The 23,876-nt window shown below is 42.1% G+C and overlaps 1 protein-coding gene across 1 annotated transcript in view; it reads right to left on the bottom strand.

Annotated features, from left to right (window-relative positions):
* Positions 1-1,490: 1,490 nt before the first annotated feature.
* Positions 1,491-23,876, bottom strand: part of snd1 (staphylococcal nuclease and tudor domain containing 1) — a 269,267-nt gene continuing 246,881 nt past the window's right edge. Inside the window, exons 23-24 of the mRNA XM_050036651.1 lie at positions 6,503-6,547; positions 1,491-2,519 (exon numbers count right to left, since the gene is read on the bottom strand). Coding sequence (XP_049892608.1) covers positions 2,454-2,519; positions 6,503-6,547 — 111 coding nt within the window. The 3' untranslated portion in view covers positions 1,491-2,453. The remainder of the gene's footprint in view (positions 2,520-6,502; positions 6,548-23,876) is intronic.

The following is a 23,876-nucleotide window of genomic DNA, read 5'->3' as shown; positions in this document are numbered from 1 at the left end:
GACTTTTTTCGACATACTATATATACTTTGTATTATATTATGTCAAAAAGCTGATACAAACGTCATAGTATAGTTTGTCGAAAAAAAGTGCTAAAAACGTCATAGTATGTAAAAAAAAAAAACTGTTGAAAACGTCAAAGCATAGTATGTTGAAAAACAAACGTCATAGTACGTCAAAAAAAAGTCATAGTATGTTGAAAAAAACAGATAAACGTCATTGTAAAGTATGTTGAAAAAAAAAAAAGTTTAAAATGTCATAGTATAGCATGTCAAACAAAATCACAGTAAAGCATGTCCAAAATGTCACAGAGAAAAAAAAAATTCAAACTTACTGTGCGGCCTTTCTTCAAATGCTGGCTCCATAAATAAGCACATCGCCAACCAAACTTTGAGAATCTCTGCTTCACATCATTTAAGTGATGAGACGAAGGGGCAACAATGTGATTCATGTCAGATTTGGCAAAGCACAGTTGGGTTATGCTAAAAAGTCCTGTAATGTGAAGTAGAACATTTACTTATGTGACAGGAAATATTAAATGTTTATGAGCACTTCATTTCGGCCCTATTTTTTTTTAAAACCATAGCATGGAGGATATGAAGCCTACGACCCAGAAAACAAATCAAAACTAATGCTACAGTATATAAATGTGTGTTGAACAATTAATGTTACAGTAAATCATAACTTAAGAATTAAGTCCAGCCAATAAAACATGTCAGGTGTCCACCTCTCTTATCCCAATTTAAACTCATGTACCTTAAGAATGATTCAAACTATGTATAATTCACAAATAGTTGACGATTATTTTTGCATATTCAAATAAATCCAGGGAATATTGAGCTTTGGCAAGCATTCGCATGTTGCTATGCAGAGATGCCAGGACAAACAAGCAGATAACTGAGTCCATACTGCGTCAACAAATTTAGAGTTTCTTTTAGACATCGTTGGCTGATGCCTTTGGTGGGTCATGTTTTATTTTGTGTCTTGGCGTTGGGATCACACAAACACATTTCAGACGTGCACTCTTCAAAACAACCCCCTGGAAAAAAAAAAAAAAAAAAAGAGTCATCATCACTGCATATAAATTCAGCAGTTGCCCTTCTGAACAGCTTGCATAAACTAACGAAAACGTATTTTACATGATTGTTTGGGAGCAGTAGATAAAGCAGTTATTTATTTTTTAATTTTAAAGGTTTTAGAGGTGAAGGTTGAACTAGTTCAAACTGATGCGGGCTTCTAAACATTATCTGCATTGCTAATTTCCAATTCATTGAAAGAATTGCCAAGCTTTTAGTCAAGACCTTTGTTGGAGTATTTTGTTTTACAGGTAACAAAACCTTTTATCTGCGGAGAAGTGCTCTTCTATTTTGGCATAAAATCAAATATTTAGACTCAAATTCAGGGTAGAACTCGGAACCAACTACTGTCAATTACTTTGAGAAACAAAATTGCAATGTTTTTGTGGGCGGGTGGAAAAAACAAACAAAAACACTTTTAGTTTGCTTATTTTTATTCAGCAGATTTTTAATAGAATGCAAAGGTCCATTATGTGGAAACAAATTCAAACACTGTTTCTGCTGTGGCATACAGAGACAGAAAGATAAGAGACTGCCCACGACAGGATCATAACCATTATTAGAATGTAAACTTTACAGAAGGAGATAGAGAGATGATAAAATGCCACATGATGGCATCTGTTTTTTTACTGGTCATAAAAGTGTGACATAGTGAATAAACGACAAAACACTCCCCACAAAAACACCTGCAAATGTCATCATCACACAGATATACATCGAAGACAAAAATAAACTCATCCTTTTTTTTGTCTGTGTGGCTCCACCTACAGTATTTCTCTAAAATAAATCCATTTACACTTTTCAACATATCCTCACATTTACATGAAAGTCATTAGGGAAGCATTTGTTTGCAAAAATCAAGCGCCCCCCCCCCCCTCCCCCCCAAGCACCCAGTTCCTACCTGTACAGAAGAAAGCAGGGATCGGGCTAGAGCATCAGAGAGCAAAGAATGTGATTGGCTGAAACACATACGTTAAGTATCATAATTATCATTCACACAGGAAGTCTGCTGAAAAGGTAACATGGCAAATAACAAAGATTGGCAATAGTGCAGGCTGCTTGAGCTGGCAGTGGGCCATCAGGAAAATTAAGGATGAATGGAAAGTGATTCTTGCATGATTATTTTTTTAATTTTTATTTTAGCATTGCTAGCATGCTCTATTTTGAGCTAATGGGGGCTAGCTGGAGAAAAAAAGTGTGAGCAGAAGAGAAGTCAGGACTGGAGGGATGAAATGTCAAATATAAAGGAAGATTGAGTCAATGCTTGTCGTTTAGTTTTGTTTTTGTCGTCTGTCTTCTGTCCAATGCGTCACTAGCCGTCCATGTTGGTCTTTGGAATGGTGTTGATTGGATGGTCGGTTTTCTTTTTTCCTTTTTTTTTAACGGCTGAAACCAAACTCATCAGCATCGTCTGCACGGAAGTCTCCATAGCGCCAAATGTTGAGCTGAAGGGAAGACAGAGAAATTATTTTTATTGACCATTATGGGACAAACAACGATAAGAAGTGGTGATATCCCTGATTGCTTTGAATGGGGATCCAGTAACAGATGAAAGACAGAGAGCAGGAGCAGGACAGAGACAAAATGCAACAATGCAATGTTGAGAGTACGATCACTGCTTTCACAGCCCAGTGCGAAGGCCGCATCATCATCACCATCACCATCACCATTTAATCCCTTGCCTATCCAAGCTGGAGGCCCGCAGTGCCTCAGATACTACCCAGTCTATTACTTCTCCTATTCCATTACATTCACATACTCGCATCGCCTCATAAACCATCACATGCATTTCCCAGCTAAATGTTGCCTTTATTACAATGGAATTGGCAAAGTGTGTGTGTGTGTGTGTGTAGAGCAGCCTCCTGTACGGTTTTGTTATTTGAATGTGATAGAAATGTTGCAGTCTGAGAGGTGTTTGTGTGTGTTGTGTACGTATGAGGGTCTGTGTGGGATGTTTCTTTTTTGGCTCTCGGAAGCATGCGCGCTCAGCTGTTAATGCCGTGATTCATGGCTAATTAGTGACTGTGCTAATTAGCACTAGTTATTGGAAATGAATGAATGAATAAATGAAGCCATTTGTACATATTGCCATTTCCCCGTCTCTCACTCCACTACCTTTTTTTTTTCTGCCTGACACCCTGAAAACACGGTAGTAACTGCAATTGTGATTAGAGCCAATTCCGTCTGCGGCTGGCTCATTGTCTGAGCCACATGCTGCATAACCACGGGGTAACTGAAAGAGCACAGGAGGGACGGCTTCCTCTAGCATTTTGAGCCATCGTGCTTGATATTTACATGAGTAAAAACAAAATAGGATCCAAGTGCTATCTATGCAAGCTCAGGGGGGTTCTTGTGAAAGGCACCTCGGATCTGTACAAACACTTTCCTGTCAAAGTCTAAATATAAAAACCAAAAGTGATCTGGCCTTTGCCAACAGGGCTCACTAACACTTGGGACTTAAAGCACCCCGAGCTCATGCTGTTGGACGTTTAGTATTTAACTTCTCTCTTGAAGGATGAGGCTGATGATATTCTCTGTTTTTGTTATTGTTAAAACATCCCATGAAATTACAATAAACATCAATATGTTAGATTGTGACGAACCCAGACTATCTGCAGCACTACCAAAGATACAAGTTTTTAAAAGGTCACTAACACAGTTTTACTTTGAAAAGGCCAGACAATTATGTAAAACAGCCAAACACTGTGGTTTATCGAATGGCGAGTGACATACTTGACACGTTTATTAACATTATGAAAGAACATTAGCCACAAACACTGCTCAAGAATGGCTAGAAGACCATGACAAAGAGGTCAAGGTGTCAACCTGGCCTCCAGATTCCAAAGATCTCAATCGAATCGAGCACCCATGGGACATGCCAATGCCCAACCTCACAACCCACAGGACTCAAAGGATCTGCTGCCAACACCACAGGACACCCCCAGAGGGCCTGTGTCCATGCCTCAACAGGTCAGTGGCCCAACCGTGGATCGTACTTGGCTCTGACCTGTCAAGGCATGGACACAGGAACTCTGGGAGTACTGGCGTGTCCCATGGGTGCTTGATCAGTTTGGGATCTGGGGAATTTGGAGGCCAGGTTGACACCTTGAGCTCTTTGTCTTTGCTAAGGTGACCACTGCCAGGGGGTGTGCCTTTGCCATGACAGAGTGAACATGGTCTATAACGGTATTTGGGTGGCTGGTGCAGCCCATGTGGCATCTGCATAAATGCCAGGACCCAATGTTTTGTAGCAGAACATTGCATTGTAACGAGACTTATCTACTCAGTTATCTACTTCACCTGCCTGCAGTTTTAATGCTGTGGCTGGTCGGTGCATGTTTTTATTTTGTCTTGTATCTTATTCTCTACCTGTTTTTGAATCTTGTTATTTGTACCTTACATTTAATTATTTGGTTTTTGCACTGGGGACCAGGGAAACACTATATCGCACTGTATGTAGATGGATAACAATACACGTATACAGTAATTAGTCGATAGGTTTTTGGTTAGATGAAATAAGGTCTGTGGTTAACACAAGCTTAGGAGATTTAACTTTATGTTCTATGATATAAAATACGTCAGTATTCTAGTATAGTATTACAGTACCCTAACTGCAAAAGTTAAAGCTTTACCTTTCTTATAAAAGGCTGCCAACAAATGCTAAATGAAACTACAGATGTTGTCGAGGATATCAACCGTCAGCACACAGAACATGAAAACTACTCTACTCACTAGTAGGGGTGGGAATCTCCAGGCACCTCACGATTCGTTTACGATTCAAAGGGTAACGATTCGATAATAAAACCATTATCGATGCATCAAAATGTTTGATTTCAACGCAATTTATTTTTCTCTTTCTTTTAGAATATAGTGTACTGCATTTTTAGTGATCCATAATTAAGCAAATTATTTTACTTACAGTGTGGCTCTTGTCCAGGTCCCTTTGCCCTTTTACCTACCTCCATACCCTCACTTATGAACCAGCTGGATTTAGATGTTCTTTCAACATCATGTTATGAACGAACATTTACACAATCGATTATTGACATTTGGGAATCGATTCCGAATCATCCACGTCCACACTGCGATGCATCTAAGAACTGATTTGTTTAGATTATCTTGCTAAACAAAATGTGTAAATAAACTTTTGTTTGCAACATAACTGATTTTTCTGCAATAATCTGAAATAAAATGAAGAATTAACATCGGCTTTTTGACTTTTTGGCAATGTTAACCGCTGGGTTGGCCTACAAAGGAATGTCATCCCAGCACCGCTCTATAAAGTCTCTCTTACGTCTTATGTCTCATCTGATCATTTTTATTAGGCCTTGACTAAACAGTCAATACTTGTTAGTGAAATCAATATTCTTGGTTTAGTTTTTCAGTGGAATTTAGGGCTGCATGATGAGCCAAAAAAAAAAATCATATTGCAGTTATTTTGATAGATATTGTGTTTGCTATGTGAGGTAACAGGAATGGTGATATTTATTTTATTTTCACAGGAGAAAAAAAAGATTTTTGCTGCAGTCTGTACCAATAAAGCATGTTCCCTTATGTCTGGAAAATGACTTTTAGGGCCAGTTTATTTCTGTAGAAGCACAGTTCTTAATTTTAATATGTTGTGACACATTTCACCTTTATCAAAAAATTGCAGCTCCTGTGATCTGGATTTTACACTTGGCCATGTTGCAACTTAGATAATATTTCAATTAATTGCGCAGCCCCAGTGGGATTTGTTGGCAAGAAGAAAACTAGCAAATATCATCAGAACTATCCTTTAAACATAGTTTTGCCTTTGTATAATGAAAATGAAAATGAATACATTCTATTCGACCTCTATTATTAGATACTTTGATGTACTTGCTTTTAAATGTCTGCCGCTCATTTCCATTATTTTCCTGCCACTTTCCCTCTGACTGCCCGCACAGTTTACTGGGCTCGAATGAAGTCATTTCCACTGGACGGTGTTGTGTCACAGCTCTATGGCTTGACCCATCTTCACACGAGAGCCCTGTGTGTTATGTGCTCTCTTCTATTCACTCTCCATTTTTTCCCTCCTCTCTTTCTACCCTCACTGCACTCACTTTTGCACACATCCCCACCCCCTTTTTCACAGTATGGACCTGCACAGACTGTGGGCAGCAATCCATATGGGACAATGGTGACTGCCAATGTAATGTGTCGCATCTTGAGAGTGAGGGAGAGGGAGAAAAGGCAGCAAAGAGAAAAGGGACTTTCTCTCTGGTAGTCGGTGTGGAAAAGTAATTAGTGTTGTAATGTATTCTTGTTTTGGCAACATTAGATTTCTCACTGAGAGGCAGACAAACCACAATTATTAGGAGTAGGAGGCGACGACAGAGAGGCTGATGAAAAGACAGAGGGAAAGACAATGAGATGAGACTGGTGGCGTTTGGATGAAGTGACTTACCCTGGCACTCTTGGCAGATTCTTGACTGTTCAGGTACTCTGTCACCTAGGGCAGAAAGAGAAGAGCCATTAGCATATCACATCACTGCGTCACAGGCAGGATTTTAAAGGATTAAGGTGAATCAATGCATCCTTTCAACCTGCTCTGCCCCTGGAGACATTTCTTTTAAATGCTTACATGGAAATTCACAAGTTTCTTTGCACAAAGTTCAATTTTTTTTTCTCTGAAGGCCACTCGCTCAGCCTCCCAGCAACACTGGGTATAAGGAACGCAGTGTTCTCTGAAGATCAACAGGATCAAGATAACACACATAGACACAGAGTGGTTATGTCACTGCAGGGGATGCGGAATGTACAAACATGTGAAGGAAGCATAAGGAGCGCGCAACGCCACATTACGGCTCACTGTTTGGGGTCATTGCTTTATCCGCCGTGTGCAGGGCATCACTTCGCGCTTCATGCTACAGCTCACACTAGCAAAGTCACTGCAGATGAGAGGCTCTCATACACCCCTTGTGCCCGCTAGCCTCAGGCCAACACCTCACTGGTTTGTAGCAGCAATTTATAATCAAGTGCCTTCACAGGACGCCTTGAGGGAGCTGTTAGCTAAAAGGGGGTGAGCCCCAAGTTGTACCTGTGTTTCATGTAGAGAAATCAGAGCTCTATTGATGAGTGGTAAACAGGCATGTGAGCCAGATTATTAAATAGTTTTCCATGGTAACGTACAGTCATTTCTGATGTTTGCTGCGTAACTTAAGAGCACAACCTCTCAGCCTTGCTTAATTCAATACACTCAGGTCTTTTTGCAACAGTCTCACATGGTCTGGCTGTGATTAGTCTACATATTGCTTTCTCAATTAATCAATTAATGAAAAATGCCTCTCACAATTTCTGTCAGCCCAACGTGACACCTTCAAGTAACTTGTTCTTTCTAGCTGAGAGTGCAAAACCCAAACCTGGTCAATCCATGGTTTTATAAAACAAAGGAAAACAGTTAATCCTCAAGTTTGGGGAGCTGGTACCTGTGAGTGTTTCTGTATTAAAAATTACCTTAACTAATCGATTAGCAAAATAGTTGCCACTCATTTTTTTAGTCAATTCCCTAATCTACCAATCCTTTCTGCTACTGTATGACTGGTATCTTACAGCGGCTAGTGTTGGCAAACTTTAGGTAGATCGTGCTGCACATCGGACATCACAGACCAAATAGGCTACCTTTATTACTCTTTCTACTTGTGCTACCATTACAGAGAATGAATCACCACTTGTAGCCACATTGAGGCTGGGTATTGGTACTCTATACCTTAAAGGTATCGACCAAAATAACACACAGTAGTATCAAAACATCTCCAGTCAAACGACAGCTGTAGTTGATCTTTTTCGTACCTGCATCTTGACAAAAATAATACTTACAGATACAGCAAACTAACTTAATGACACGGCCAAGCACAAGTATGATGCTGAGAAAAAAAAGTATGGACCTTAAACTAATGACTAAGGAGACACTTGGAGCCCGTGGCTGGACCAGTAGGGAACCAGTGGTATAGACAAATGGATTAGAATATTAGGTATGAACAATCAGAGATCTGTGTTGTGTGATAGGTTTTCAATTTGTCAAAACAAGCAGCATATCTGCAAAAGTTGCATGGAACTACAAAACAAATATGCAACTACTGAGTAACAATTTATTAATATGTATTCAACATTTCATTGTCGCACACATGTTCATTAAGGTGGTGTCATGTTGGTGGTAACCTGTAACATCATGTGTCTGATAATGAAATGCTTCTACTTGTGTATAAGCTGTGCTGCCCCTAGACCCACCTGTCACATGTATATAAACGTGATACACATGAAAACATGTTGTTTTTCGAATAGAACAACCAGCATCGCTCACATGTATGAGCATGACACAAAGACCTGGATGTATGCAACATGAACATACTGAGAGTGCAGAGAGGATACAAAAGAGTTGGAGGAGGAGAGAGGAGGAAGCCAATGTGCAGTGTTGAGCATATTGACTGCTTCTGCTAGAGCAGCCATTTAGCCTCTTTGAATGAACCAGTGATGAGTCATAGGGCAGGGGGTGGGGGGGGCAGAGACAGAGAGGGAGTGAAAGAGGCCGCGTTTGGTCAGATGGGTACAGTGTAAGTGGATGTATGGACCTTGGAACGCTCCAGCGGCAGACCCTCTGAGTGGAGCTGTCCTCCACCTTTACAGTGTCAGAGTGGAAGCAGAGTGATAAAGCTCTACACGAGGCCCTCACACACAGTTCACCTCACCTCCACCATGTGTAACCCTGGCCACCCACACCACTCACAGTCTGTCTGTGATGGAGGAACTTCTGTAAGTAAGATCTGTGCAGCAGATACTTGAATTCAAAGCATAGCTCGCTGGGTTCGGATAAGCGGGACAAACGTTGAGGACAATATTGGCATGACAAAAGAAAACAATTTAAAGAATTAAATAAAAAGCAAAACTGACTTGAAAGGAGACAGGAAAGATGAGTCACTGTGTTCTTGTAATGGATTCAATTGTGCACCACGTTTTGTAGCTTATTATAGTAGCAGATGAGCTGGCTTTCACACTCAGACGCACGCACACACATGCACACGCACACACACACACACGAACAAGGATGCCAGATGTTAAAACTGTCGAGTGTGGATGGGGCTCTGGAGTTTAATTGCTTAGCTAGCTCGTGCACATAGGTTGATTTGATAGCTACGCTGCACATGGCACCGCCAAGATAACAGACCTGCAGCTGGAACGTACAGCCACTCTGTCTACGCGAGTGCACGTGCGAGAGTGTGGCTGGGGGAAGTGCAGTGGCTGCACAAGTCATCCATCAAAGCCAACTAAAGGAGAGAATTTTTTGGAAGGTGTCGGGATATGGCATCGTGGTCCCATCAGGCAGATGTCACCATATGGAAGACCCAGCCGACAATATTTCACAGACACAAAAGGCCAGTGATGCCATTTGGGCTTTGGAGGGGAGCTATCGGTGCCCGTAGCGGTTTTAGCTGTCTTTTTCTAGCGCTGCACTCAGAGAGCTATAGGGGCTGACGAAAATGATGTGGAAGAGGGTTTCATATCTGCCAAAGTGGATCTAGCGATATTTGAAGAGAAAAGAGAAAAATGGCTCGAAATACAAATCCCAGCTCAACTTTAAAAGAAAAATATATTCAGTCTTCACTTTGCCAAACTCTACACAGCTGAGAGTATTCTGTGAAAGATGCTTAGTCAAGAGCACTACAGCACAATATGCACAGATGATCTGCTGCCATATTGGCACTACCGCGGTGAGCCTCTTTGTACTCCGGTCGGGAGGGTGCCTTTCCTGGCTCGCCCTCATCTTTCACTGTTCTGCTCACTTCAGCTCAGTGTGACACAACAGCCAATCAGTGCGCAGCTGAACACCGATGATGACTGCCTTCGGATGCTGAACAGCCCCACGTATCCTGTCCCGGATCCGTCTTTCACAGCTTTTCTATTGGCTCCAGTAGGGAGGCATAATAGTTCATTAAGACGCGAACAGAAGCAAAACTCATCTGGAGACGACTTAGAGTGGCGAAGGAGAGGAATGTTTCTCGTCACGGGAAACAAGTGCGACGGTAAACACAGGGATGATAGAGGGGAGGATTGTCAGGAAAAGAGCAAAGGTGAGAGGCCAACAAGGAAGGAGCTTAAAGCTGATTATGTGGTCCAGGTGAGGAGGAGAAACAAAAAGAGGATAATGAATGAGGGGACGAGGAGAAGAAAATGCAGTGATTAGAGGGGGGTTGGGTGGCAGAAGGCAGCGGGTGACAGCGAGCTTGTCTGGATGACCCTACAGAGCTCCCATATGCCAGACAGATGCCATGCTTGGTGAGCAGTGGCAATGGACACTGGCAGTAGCAGAGAATGTGCTGCTGGGCTGAGGAGGATGCAGCGTGTGTGGGAGTGTCCTTGACTGTGTGTGATTAATTCTTAGCATCCATTTAACTCTGCTCAGTGTCTGCAACATGCAACAAAACAACTCTCTGAAAGTTTAGCTGATTACAGAAGTCAATTTATTATAATTTCACGGCAGCAGTTCACTTCTGAGTGGATTTATCACAGCGCAGTAAGACTGGAAACTATCTGATGCTGTGCCCACAGTCAGGAGAGAAAAGATTTACAACTGCTGTCTGAGTCAGTTTTAATGCATGCAGGTAACTTTCTAGTTGCGGACTTTGTGTAAGTGTGATGCTTTTCATAAGACGAACGACAGGTGGTGTGGGTCTGGTGTTTTGGCACTTGTCAGTGTGTCTGCCTGGCTGTGAATCTGTCTGCCTGAGAGTGAGAGCGAGGCCGTGTATTTCCCCGTGCTGGCCGGCATGCCATGCCCAGGTGGTGTTCTGGTAAGCATGGTGTGAAAGTGATGGATCTGAGCGAGCGCTAACATGGCAGCTTTCTGACAGGTTGTGCGCGTCTGGTGCGTAGGTGAGCTGCCACTTTTTTTTGTGGGATTTCAAAGCACGCAAAATGTGACGTGAAAGCAGATTTTGGATGGGGTGCATATGAAAAGCAAGTGACTAATCAGAGTTTTGACGCCTGGGCCGAGATGGGATGTCAGGTGACGTAAAAATCACTTGGGTGGAAAGGGAACAATGAGGCTTGTCCTCCGTGCATGTTGAGCTTTTCTCATTAACAGCAATGACGATCAGACACAGCCTCCCAGACACGAGCAGCCAAAGTCAAAAAAACTGCCACTCACTCCCTTTTGTCATTGTTTGTGTGTTGCTGCACTGCTCTTGTTTTTTCCCGCTGCTCTCTCAATCCTCATTACATCTCGTTTCATTCTCCCTCCGCCTGCCATCTCCGTCTCCTTTTGACTCCACTGAAAGCAGAAAGCTCTGCACAAGACAGGTCGTCGTCAGAGCGTTAGCCGGAACATAACGGCTTTTATGTCTCTAACTCGCAGTGTTTCAAGTTGAGTGTACTTGGCTGAGCTGTGGATTGTAGTCCTAAGAGATGTCTCTCATTCAACATGCCAGTGCATGAATACTGCATAGCAAGCAGAGAGTAGGCCAGGGGTTTGGTAAAATCTCTTCAGACTTTTCATTGTGCGAGTGGTTTGATAGCGAAAGGCTTGTCACATAAGCACTACAGTAAACCAGGGAGAGAATCTGTGTGTGTAAGAAAGACGGACGAGGGAAGGTCAGAAATGTAGGATGAAAAGATTGACATTGACTTGCTCATTTGTACAGATGCATAGCTTCACATTTACACTTTACTTTAAAGTACTCATTTAAGAAAACATAAATATTACACTATAAATAAACTCAAAATGCTTAAAATCAAATTTAAGAATAAAACAAACTGAAAATGAACCATTTCTTGTTGCGTTTTCAAATCATTTCTCTTCACTTTCTATGGCTTGAGGCATTTTCTGAGCTGTCAATGACGCAAGACAATCTTGTTTACTGTAAACTGCAGCCATCATTGTCTTCTTTTAGATGCACGTGGACATCAATCCAAGTTAAAATCAGTTCACATCAGTCCGCTGCGTCATAACAACGCATGTATTTTTAGTGAAAATCTGTAAAAACAATATGAAAAAGACAATCCTTACATGTACATCATGTGTATGAGTGTCATTGTCCCTATCTGGGGTAAACTGGGAATATGCCATGTTGCACGCTGGTCCCCCCCAGCATGGCTGTCGGAGGAGATCAGGCGCTTTGGCGGGAACGTGGCATGACAAGCCCACCAGCATGGGTTCATAGAGTTAAGGAGGACACACACATGTAAAACACGAGTGCACACGCACACAACAAATGCAAGGACTAACAACAGATATCACAAAGAACATTCTCCAATGCTCTCCCAGGGGCACTGGAAAGAAAACAAGTCTTACGTAAACACTAATGTATCATAGAAATATGTCACACACACACACGCATGCACACACACACACACAAACTTTTGTAAAGGCTGTGTAAAGATTTCTCTCGTCTTTTTTCTCCAATATCTATTTTCTATCTCCCGCGAGGTCACACAACTCAAAATAATCTAAGTTTGAACATTGTGGAGCCTCCACTCCCTTCCTGACAATCCTCCACTCACCCTCAGGGTGTGTGGGAGGTTGGATATAGTGTGTAACTCTGTGTGTGTGTGTGTGTTGTGTGTGTATACATCTGCAGAAGATGGAATGGCGTTTGGGAAGTGGCGCGTGTCAGCTAGGACATGTCAAAAGGGCCCTCAGAGCGGTGGCAGCAGGGGAGGCAACTGCCTGTACAAGTGTGTGTGTGTGTGTGTGTGTGTGTGTCAATAACAGGGGAGCAGAAAATGTCCATTAAAAGGCCCCATCTCTAGCTCTACTTGTAAATTAGGTATTGAGCCATTGGTGGGGAGCGGTCCTGCTGTCACACACTCATGGAGCACAGTGTGTGCGTGTGTGTGTGTGCGTGTGTGTGTTTGTATGTGCCCTGCTGTGTTTTTTTGGGATGAGGTGGGGGGTTCTTGATGGGCTGTGACAGGCGTTGGGGTTGAACAGGGAGGGCAGCGGCCTGGAAGTTTGTCAATTGGTGGAGCGGATACGGTTAAAAGCCATTTATAGATGACACGGTGGAGAATTTTGGGTTGGGGTGGAGGCGAAGGGGACGTGATGCACCATGGCGGGATCCATGGGGATGCTTTCTGGCTCTACTCAGGAACACAAACCACAACCCACTATTTTTATTGTTCTTTTTCTTTTTTAAATTCCAATGTTCAAATGTGTACTTTCTATTATTCATCTAAGGTGTGTTCTGTCTATCAACCAAAGAAAATCTTGGTCGACTGAAATCCTTCCTACTCCTCAAACAATCTATTGGTCAATGAAGAAAAAAATTCTGCACTTTATTTCTAGATGAACTAAATCAGCCACAGTGCACTGAGTACCCTCCACCAGGTACTGCTGTGTGTCCACCAAAGCGTCTTCCTCCAGTCACAAGGCTCGACATTAATGCTTGCCCGGGTCAAGTAAGCTGTGTTTGGGCAAGTGAAGACTAAATGATGTCTAATGCGACCTTCTCTGAAAATAATCTGAGTACTGTATCACTGAGGTGGAGCTTTTCCAGCTGAGATGCGTGTGTGTCCATCTCACCACAAAAATCTGACATACTGGACACTATAGAAGTTAACTCTGGGGCCACCGAGCTAGTCAGTCCCCACAGACCCCCATATTAAAATGCCCAACTTTACAGTAGAAATAAACATGTTCACAGCCGCGGACAAAACACATTTTTGGTCTATATGGCTAATTTCAACATTTATGACAACTGCACAGGTGGTGAGTTTTTATATCACCCACCCATTCACATTTTATTAAGGGTCAAAGTTATGCATAATCAAATCAAATGGGCCATTTTGAGTGACTGTCTGCCCATAGTGTTCTCAGCTTATCCGTCAGCTCCACCCTCTTGTCCAAATATGGTCACATCTGGCTTCAAAAAACCAAGACGCCAACAGCCACAATGCTGAACTCGAGGCTTCAGAATGGCTGTCCACTACCCAGGAGAGACATTACAGTAGCTATGTCCATTATTTTTCAGTACATGAAGACCAAACGTTGCATGCATGTACCAGTGATGAATAACTGGCTTAGTAACAACACTAGTGGTTGTCCAACCAATGAGAATTTGGTTGGACAAGAGCATAGAGAACAATCCACCAGAAAATGTAAGCCCTAGTTCTCTCTGGTATTGTCTGTGTGCATTCCTCCTTTCCCTCTCTACATCTCAAATACATAGTTAAAAGTGAATGTGTGTGCTGGCAGTCATGAGGGACCCTCACACGTGTACGTCCTCTCTGCTCGGGGACAGCCCATAAGCGACAACAGCAGCACCACTACATGAAACGTCGTTTGCCCATGAGGCCTTATTGTGTTACGGGGAGCCTAACATATAGAAACACCAAAATTCCCGTGAGGCTTATCATCAGCGTCCAAACCTGCGCCTTAACAGCACGGCAGCAGCAGATCACATCACATGAACCGCCTTACTGTAGCGTATGTGTACCAAACAGCACAATTGCTCTTTGATAAATGGAACAACCCATCCCTGGAGGCGCCCTGTGTTTGTGTGAGCCTCCTTCCTGATTTCCTGTATGGATTCTCCCACATGCAGCTGTAGGTGTGACTACACATCTGAGCACACCATTTCATCTTCATCTACAGCTTCAACCCCCATTAACACAATTACTGCGCAATGCAACTGCCACGCTATTAACTACACCGGGGACTCTAAATGCAAAGCTGTAAGGAAACTACACTACCCATGAGGCGCTTTATGTGAGAACATGCGTATAAGGGAATGAATAATACCTGCATACATAAAGGCTGCCCTTCTGGCCCCTCAAAGCTACTTAAAAGTCCTCTGCTCAACATTCATGCATGAAAAGCAAGGCCTCAGTGTGAATACAGCTACAATACAGGCAAAGAAGATAAAAGGGAAAAAATAAAACTACATTTCCCAGGGGGCTGCTGGGTAATTAAAGATTCCAGGACTCTCATCTGCAGCTCTCACTCTAAGGGAGCCACCTCACAGCTGTTTTCCCCATCGTCTGTCTTCTGCTGACACACACGACTCTGGAACATTTCAATAAAGATCTAAAGCATGTCTTTACAAACATTTACCCAAGGTGTGTGAACGCTACTTCTATATCTGTATCTCCTCAGTAGCGATGGAAACCAGGCACAGGTCGATACAGCAGGCTTCATCGCTGTTGGTGATTGATAATAATTGCGCTGGCGAGGGAGTGACAGACACTTCCATGTTTGTAATTGACTTGTAATTAGCAAACAGGAGATTATTAGCTTGTAAAGCTAATGAACTTTGGGGGCTAGCACCGGTGTCAGTTAGCTGAGGTGACTGGGTGAGATGCTCAGCACCCGGTGGCCTGCTGGAGTTTGAATCAGTCATGTTGTCGACGGCTGCTGACAGAAAACACTGGTGAGAAGCAGCAGAGCACAAAAGACACCGCTTCTAACCACACAGCCATCTTCCAATTGAGCTGTCATGACAGACTCATTTCAGCTACATCTGCGACAAAAAATCGTCTGGGTGTGAGTCTAAGATAGCTGCTGCAGGCACTTATTACTCCTGTACCCAATCAGGTAGAAAGAAAAAATACATTTATAGTGCATCTAGTTATCTGTTGAGCCCACTATCTTTTTCATATTCTCTTTTAAATATTAGCATACACACACACACACACACACACACACACAGAGTATATGCCTTCACTTGAAATTATAAAAGAGAGGCATTACTGTCAACTCAGTGTGGGTTCACAGGGCAGAATCGGCTGATGCAAGTTGCAAATAATTGCAGATAACAGCATTTTAAATCACAGCTCATTATGAGGCCAACACCAGGTCTGATCTGAGTGCCTCTCCACTTTAATTCCTGGGGATTATTGTTCATCATGACATAGCACGGAAAGACAAAATGCAAATTAACACGCGCAAAAGCCAAACGGGCCGCCTTCCCGTCGCTGTCTAAATCAAGTCCTCCAGCTAAGTTTGGATAACATGAATAGCAAAGGTTAAAAAAAGAACACGGGGCGAGGAGGGAAGGGTGTACGAGTGAGTGAGTCTCTGAGTGGAGGAAAAAAGTAATAATGACAAGTACGGCGAAGTCGGGGAGTGATGTGCAGAAGGGTGGAGAAATGGAGGAATAAGAGGAATGGAGAGTACAGGGGGCGAGTAAACAAGGAAGAAGTGATTAAGAGGAGCGTACTGGAGAGATAAGAGGTGACGGGAAGAAAGAGGAGGAAAAATTGAGCGATGTGGAGCTGGGGGAAAAAGAGGGAGAAATCAGACTGTGAACAATGAGTGGAGAGAGACATTAAGAGGGATGAAGGAGGAGAGAGAAGTGTTTTAGTGAGTAAGTGTGTGCCAGTGTGGCAACTTGCCATTCCAGCAGTGGTTAGTTGATGGTGCCAGGACAATTTAAGGATGGCTAAGTATATCTGCTGTGCCTGAGGTGGAGAAGCATGAAGTCAGTGTGTGAGTCTCAGGTCGGAGGGGAGAGAGAGGAACTCTAAATGTGGCTCTAAAAAGACAGATTGTTTGTACACACACAGGAACCCAACAGGAAGTTGTCCAACTTTGGCAACAATCCGCCACTTTTTGGTTGCCAAAGTTGACAGTTTTTAACTGTTTATAATACCTCCATATCACAATACTTCAATTGTAAGTTATGCTTCAAGTTTCGTTGAAGTTTCTGCCTCTCTGTACTTTTTCTGTGCATGCTGATGCACGACTGATTGAATTCAACACTTATCCTCACTATATGTGATGGACAAAATCAATGCACAGTTCCTAGATTTGATAATGACAGGAAGTAATACAGATTTCCATTCCCAGCTGAAGAACAGCAGTTGCCAGCAACGTAATCAGACCAAATGACATGGTTGACACTGCTCTAACTATGGCTGCCAAGAGGAACCATTACCGTTGAGCTCTGCTAACAGCTCATTTGTTACACTAACATGAAGATAGTATGGCAGCCAACTGTACCTGACAATCAGCAGTAGTGCAGTACGGCAGTGCTGTGCCTTAGGCAACAATAAAAGTATGATTGTACAGCAGCTTCTTGTTATGCTCTGTATCTGAATTTAAAATGAGTGAAGAGGAAGAGCAGAGGGAGAAACAAAGATTGATAATGTGATGCAGTAAGACAACAAGGGCCCTTTTATATCCATCTCATTTGGTCCGGACCTTTGGACTTTTCAGTTACCTCCGAACCAACCGAACCACAATTACAGTTGTGAAATCTCTCCCCAAACAGCCGAACCTTGGTCCAATGACAAGAGGTGGTCTCGGTCCGATCAAACTGAACCATGGGTCAGTTGTTTCTGGTGTAAAAACATTTTTTGGATTGGTTAGGACTTTCAGACCAATTACAGAAGTTTTGGCGGGCTGTCGTCAAGTGATAAGAGTAGTGTAGCACCTCAGTGCGTAGTGTTTGTGTGTGGTTTGGCGACGGACAGAGTGACACCAGCTGTGCTCAGAGCAGACAGGTGTTGGTGATCGGGGCAGAGGAGAAATTAGCAGTAAAGTTGTCAAGTGGTAGTAAATGTACAGTGTAGGTTTCAGTTAGTCCATGAAGAACGCAACGTAACGTAATGAACCGAGGAGATGACCTAATAAAGAGTTGGAAACAACTTTAACACTCTTCAGGTATTTTCTAAGAGGATGGGAGAGTGGATATGAGAGGACGGAGAGCCCGTTTACAAACCACTCAATGCCACGTGCAGGGAGATGCAGCTCAGGTAGGTGACTGACAGGATATATATATGTCATATATAGCTCTTTAGTGTGCTTGTCTAACTGCAATGTGAAACAAAAACAAAAATGCAAACAAGTATTCCGTCTTTTAGGTGTGAAAAGGCCCAGAAATGCATCTTTGAGAAAATATTATACAGAGTGAGGCTAGATTTAAACCCAGCGTGACATAATTATTGGCCCATGAAGCCTGAAATACTGTAGCTAATGTATATACTGTAAAGTACATTAATACCCCTTCTGTTTTCAATGCTGTGTTGTTGATAAAGCAATAATATCATTCACTCATGATAATCTAAATATCAAAGCCTCATAAACAACACATGCAGAAGGCCTACACATGATGTGCCAGATGTATGACAGATTAAACCTTATACAGTGACATTAAATCTGCCTGATTGTCAGTGCAGATACAGTACACTAAATGTGTGTTACAAATATATAGAGTTTGGAATATGGACAGTATATGTGCACTTTGTTCTGTATTTTTGGGTCAGTCCACTCTGTAGGACACAATGTCATTTTTAATCTCGTGCTTTATCTTCCATCTACACCTCTGGGTCACTCTGTCAGTTTCCCCTCACTAAGTACAGATTATCAATCATGATTTGGCTTACTGAGTTTCCACCCGCCTCCTACTTCCCGTGTTCCTTCTAATATCCCACTTCCCTCCAATCAGGTCCCAGCAGCTGGCGTGCATACGATCATCTTTTCGCCTACACTTTGACAATGACTGTTTATCCTTTGCCATGATGGTGTTGTATAGCTGCAACAAAAGCCATCCATATGGTGTGCATAGTGGGCATCAGTGAGTGCAGGGCTTAAGGCAGAAATGCACTAGAAAAAAGACATAAAACCCCAAGTGGATGAATATCCCTCTCTGCTCTCCCTCTCTTGGGACAATGCCATCCTCAAAGACTGGTGTTAACCTTCAGTGCACTTATAACTGACTATTGATAGTCACTGAAGTGCCAGTGAACATTACAGCCCATCTGCTACGCAATGCGTAGCACTAGAGTACAGATTACAATGACCATGTTCCAATCCCCTGGAATGGATAATGAATAAAGAATAGAGCCAAAATGGAACAGATAGGAAGGACAAAAGTCACTTTTACAAGGAGGCTGATAGTCTGGATGAGTGAGAGGAGAGAAAGGAGGGGAGAAAGAGCTCAGGGGTGAGCCGGCTTGGATACCACACGATCAAAAGCTTGAGGGGAACTTTCTATAAAAGATGGGAAGAATGGGGGCACGGATCCAGAGGTCAACAAAAGGTTGTATCTTGGAAACAGTTTTTTGGCTCTGCTGCCCCTGCAAGATAACGTGTTCTGTTGTCACACAAGCAGCAGCTGCAGTGCCGCTCATGAATCTGGGCCCGAAATGAGCCTCGCAAACAAATGACTTTAGGTCAAATACGATGGATGAAAAGTGGCTGGGGGAAACTGAAAGAATTAAATAATCACAACAATTCTGATTTTTAAGGAAAAGACTTTAACTGTCCTGCTTGTGTGTATGTGTGTATATTGTGATGCCACTGTGATGAGCCCCCTGTAATTTCGTTGTAGTACTTATACAATGACAATAAAGGCATATTCTATTATATATTCTATTCTATTCTTAGGCTGCAATCAAAATCACTGTCCCATAATGTTGAGAAGGGTTCATCGGTGGACACGCCACACCTCGTTACCTGCTTCCCACTCCTTACGATCCTCCCTGGGTATTGTTAAAAAAATTACAATACCAGTACCCTTAAAGTGATACAGATGCTTCATTTGAGACCCATAATGCGAACAATGGGGCTTATAGTTGCATCTCAGCACAATGAACTGCCAACTCTGTTAAATAAAACATGGTTGGTCAAGATGGTACCAACGTGGCTGACATTAAACTGGCCGTTTGCCGGGAATTACGGGCTCTAGAGATGGTCCTTCAGCACTGTGTCTAACTTGTGTAATGGCAGCAACAGAAAGTTTGCTGATCTGACAGGGAGTCAGGACGGTGCGGGATCAGACCCCTGGCACAAAAATTATGCAGAGCAGGTATAGTGTCACTAGAAACATTGCGATACTACTCGATACTGGGTTATTTGGTCAACGTCTCTCTTCTCTTTTCTCTCTCTCTAGTGTTAACCTTAGCTTGTGGCCATGAAGTGTGTGGCCGTACGATAAAAACAGTGCCGCTGTGGCTAGCTAATTTTAGCTGAGATGCTAGCAGAGGCTGGAGTTGGCTGGATGAAATTCTTACCCCAACTCTAACCAATCTCACTCCTCTTGCCTAAACTTAACCAATCCAACCGGCTAGCAAATGTTAGTTGAGATAATCGCAGAGATGGGGCATGTTTAACTGAAGCCCACAAAGCCAGTGTTAGCTGAGATACTAGTGGAGCGAGTGAGTGGCAGGACAATGAGGTGTGGCAGGGCTGCAGCAAAGATACACTTGACTATTTCCACAATTACCTAATTATTTTGACATTTCATAGCTAAAAAATTACACAATGTTTAATTTCCTAGACTCCAAGGAACGTCTTTAAATGTCTCGTCTTATGACAAAAAGTCCAACACCTTAACTACTTTGAATTTACAAGACAAAGCACACAGAGCAAATCCTCTGAAAATTTGAAAAGCTGTAATGAGATAATTTTGGAATTCAGCTTGAAAAATGACAGACTATTAATTAACTGTCAATATAGTGGCAGAATATTTTCATCAGTCAAATGAGTTGATAATCAACAAACTATTTAAGCCCAAGAACATTACATCAAACAGTTTTATCATCTCTCATAGAGCCTTGAAGACCAGAAAATGAGACACTAAAACATCACTGGTCATCCCAAAATCACATTAGATATTAAGTCTGATATAACAGACACTGTTACATGCCTCGGCTCTGATAAACAACTTGTAGTTGGGCTGCGGCATAAAGCAGAACTGCAGTCTATCGAATAAATCAAAAGCACATTTACTCATTGTAGACGCTTGAAAAGTGGCCTAATCACACTTCAGCTTGTTTCAGCTTTCAGTTTGGAAGCAGCCTTGATGGACGGAATTATCAACAAGAAATGTTGTAGAGCTTTACTTTAACACTTGCTTGTAAGCACATTGGCAACACTGCTGCTTGTTAAGCTTTCTCCAATGAAAATATTCATCAGTAGCCAGCAAGCAAGAGGCAAACACTGGGGATGCAGCTGTTGAATACTAAAGAGAAACCATTTGATACAACAAAGCCTAAATCTGTGCAGTCTATAAGCCTATTAGTCGTGTGGCTGAAGGGTTTTAATCACTGTCCTCTGTCTATAGGTCCATTACCCAGAGACTGCATTATGGTTCCTGGCTACTCTTTAGAGGTCAGAGGTCAAAACGCTCTTACAATGATGCGCAGTGCTTTATTGACTGACTAAGAGGCAGGAAGTGCTTTTATCGTTGCTGTTGACTGTGTACAACAATGAGTTATTAACTGCATCACATGGAAGAAAGGCTTTATAAACCAGCCTCTAATTTATATGAATGTACATTTTGATTATGTTCATAAACAATTACACCCTCCTGGACGTGTTTTTCAATTCCGTTTTAAATAAATGGCAGAGTGACTAATATTGAGGTTGTGCGGAATCGGTAATTACAGCAGGAATAAATATCCTCCATTTTTCTTTATCTTTCATGTACAGAGTAGCTTCGAGTCTGCTGGGCAAATTAGCATAATGAGACGAAAAGTAAATGAGCGACGCTTCATGGTTTGACAAAATGGCTGCCATTTGAGGCAAATTGTAGAGGTGTTTAAGTGTTCATTGTATGGCTGTGGATTGACAAGTGAGGAGAGGAATTGTGTCTCTTGTGCCATAGTGTGTACATTAAAAAAATAAAACCTACAGGCATTTACTGTGATACTCTCTTTCATTTACAACAAAAAATCTATACATGACAAACTCTGAGATGAGAAGGACTGGGTGGATGCATGTTAGCATGGAAATGTGGTAATTATTGGACTGTTAGAAAGCCATAGGCAGCAGATGGAGCGTTTAACATTAAATAATACATAGGGGGCCAATTTTCTGCTGAGAATGCTCAACATTTACTGTGCGCTTGAAAATAAGTAACACCTGCTTCCCTTTGATCTGCTCATAGCATTGTCTATTTAGAACAGCGCTGACACAAATATTGATCCATACTGTGCATTTCACTGTGAGTCACTGAATAACAAGAAGGTAGAGAGATATAAGTCATATTTTGAAAGACAGATGATCTGCAGTCAGAGGAGGGTAATCAATAGAAAATTTAGAGGAACTGACATAATGAATCTAAAACAACAACTGACCTGTTCAATAATTTAATTATTTCACGCAAGTATCCCCCGACCTTTAATGCATCTGAAAGTACAACCACCGCCCACATCTCATGCTAAGCACAAAAAACAAATCACTGTCAGTCAACACTGTGTGGGTTCTCACTAAACACAAAGGCAAATCTGTACCACACAGGGTGCCAACACCTTCTGAAACATCTAATTCAAAGGGCTTTTTAAGGACTTTCCAGGCCCATGTACCTCAAAATTAAACAACCCAACATGGCATAGTTTGAGACACAGATCAAGATCAGCTAATGTCACAACACTGAGAATTTTTATTATGAGAACTAGCAGGCTTTACAGAAGCTCACAGACAACAATAAACTAGAATTACCGCCCTGCGGTTGTATGCCTCCGTGCACCAGTCACAGTCTCGAATGGTTAACATCCATGTCTGTGAAAATGTGGATGCTTCACACACAACAGCACAGGAGACCTGTACAGTCAACACAGCTTAAAGGTGGACACCCCAGATTAGAGTCACCAATTCAGTATCTGACCAAATGTTCCAACTTCTGTCCCTGAGATGTGACACTGAGTTATGGCCAAAGGAGTGTTTTATGCAGAACATTACGATGTCACAGTGAAGCTGACCTTTGACCTTTTGGATATTAAATGTCATCACTTCATTATTTTCATCCTATTAGACATCTGTGTGAAGTTTTGTCATGATTAGTACGTGAATTCTTAAGTTATGGCCAAAAACATATTTAGTGAGGTCACATTGACCTTGAACTTCAAGCACAAAATTCTTATCAGCTCATTCTTCAGTCCAAGTGGATGTTTGTGTGAAATTTCAAGAAATTACTATAAGGTCTTGAGAAATCAAATTCACAAGAATGAGATAGACAAGGTCATAGTGACCTTGTCCGTTGACCACCTAATCAGTTCATCATTGAGTCCAAGTGAACGTTTGTGCCAAATTTGAAGAAAACCCTCAAGGTATTCTTGAGATATTATATTTACAAGAATGAGACAGATGAGGTCATATTGACCTTGACCTTTGACCTATGACCAACAAAATCTGAAAAGTTCATTGTTGAGTCCAAATTAACCTTTGTGCCAAACTTGAACAAATTCCCTCAAGCTGTTCTCACGTTCACAAGGATGGGATGGACAAACAACTCAAAAACATAATGCCTTCCGGTTATTGCTGGTGTAGGCGCAGAGGGGTCAACCTAAAGTCCCGCCTCCCTTAGTTACATCGCTAAGTTGGACAAGTATGACAAAAAGAAACATGGCGTTCCCTTTTAGCCGGGTGCCGCTTCAAGAAGCCTACAACAAGGACTACAGTGCACGATGGAAGACTATTTTCTGGATGTCAACAAGGCATAACGATGCAAATTGAAGCTAACACAATCTGGTCTAAACGAAAAGGGATGAAGCCACACATTCTTTGAGTGGAGACTGAGGATGATTATTACTGACTACAGACCATGATGCTGACAGGAGGAGGCACGTGAAACAATGATGCAACTGCAGACAGCGGAACGTAGCCTATTTACTAGCAATTAATAAAGAAATGTCGAAAGAACTTTAATTTATATTCTTGCAAAAAATATATAAATTCAAGCAATGACTCATGTCCGTTTTCAAAAACTTTCAAGACTTTGAGTTTTTTTCAGTCAATTTCACAAATTTTGAAGGATTTCAGGAACCTGTAAAAACCCTGGCCGCAATCTTTGCTTCTCTTTGGAAAGAGAAAGTTACTAGTTGCCTAAATGTAAAAACAACCA

Source organism: Epinephelus moara, chromosome 23 (genome assembly GCF_006386435.1).
Source record: "Epinephelus moara isolate mb chromosome 23, YSFRI_EMoa_1.0, whole genome shotgun sequence".
NCBI lineage: Eukaryota > Metazoa > Chordata > Actinopteri > Perciformes > Serranidae > Epinephelus > Epinephelus moara.
The sequence above is the reverse complement of the archived record's forward strand: the minus strand, read 5'-3'. Positions and strand labels throughout refer to the sequence as shown.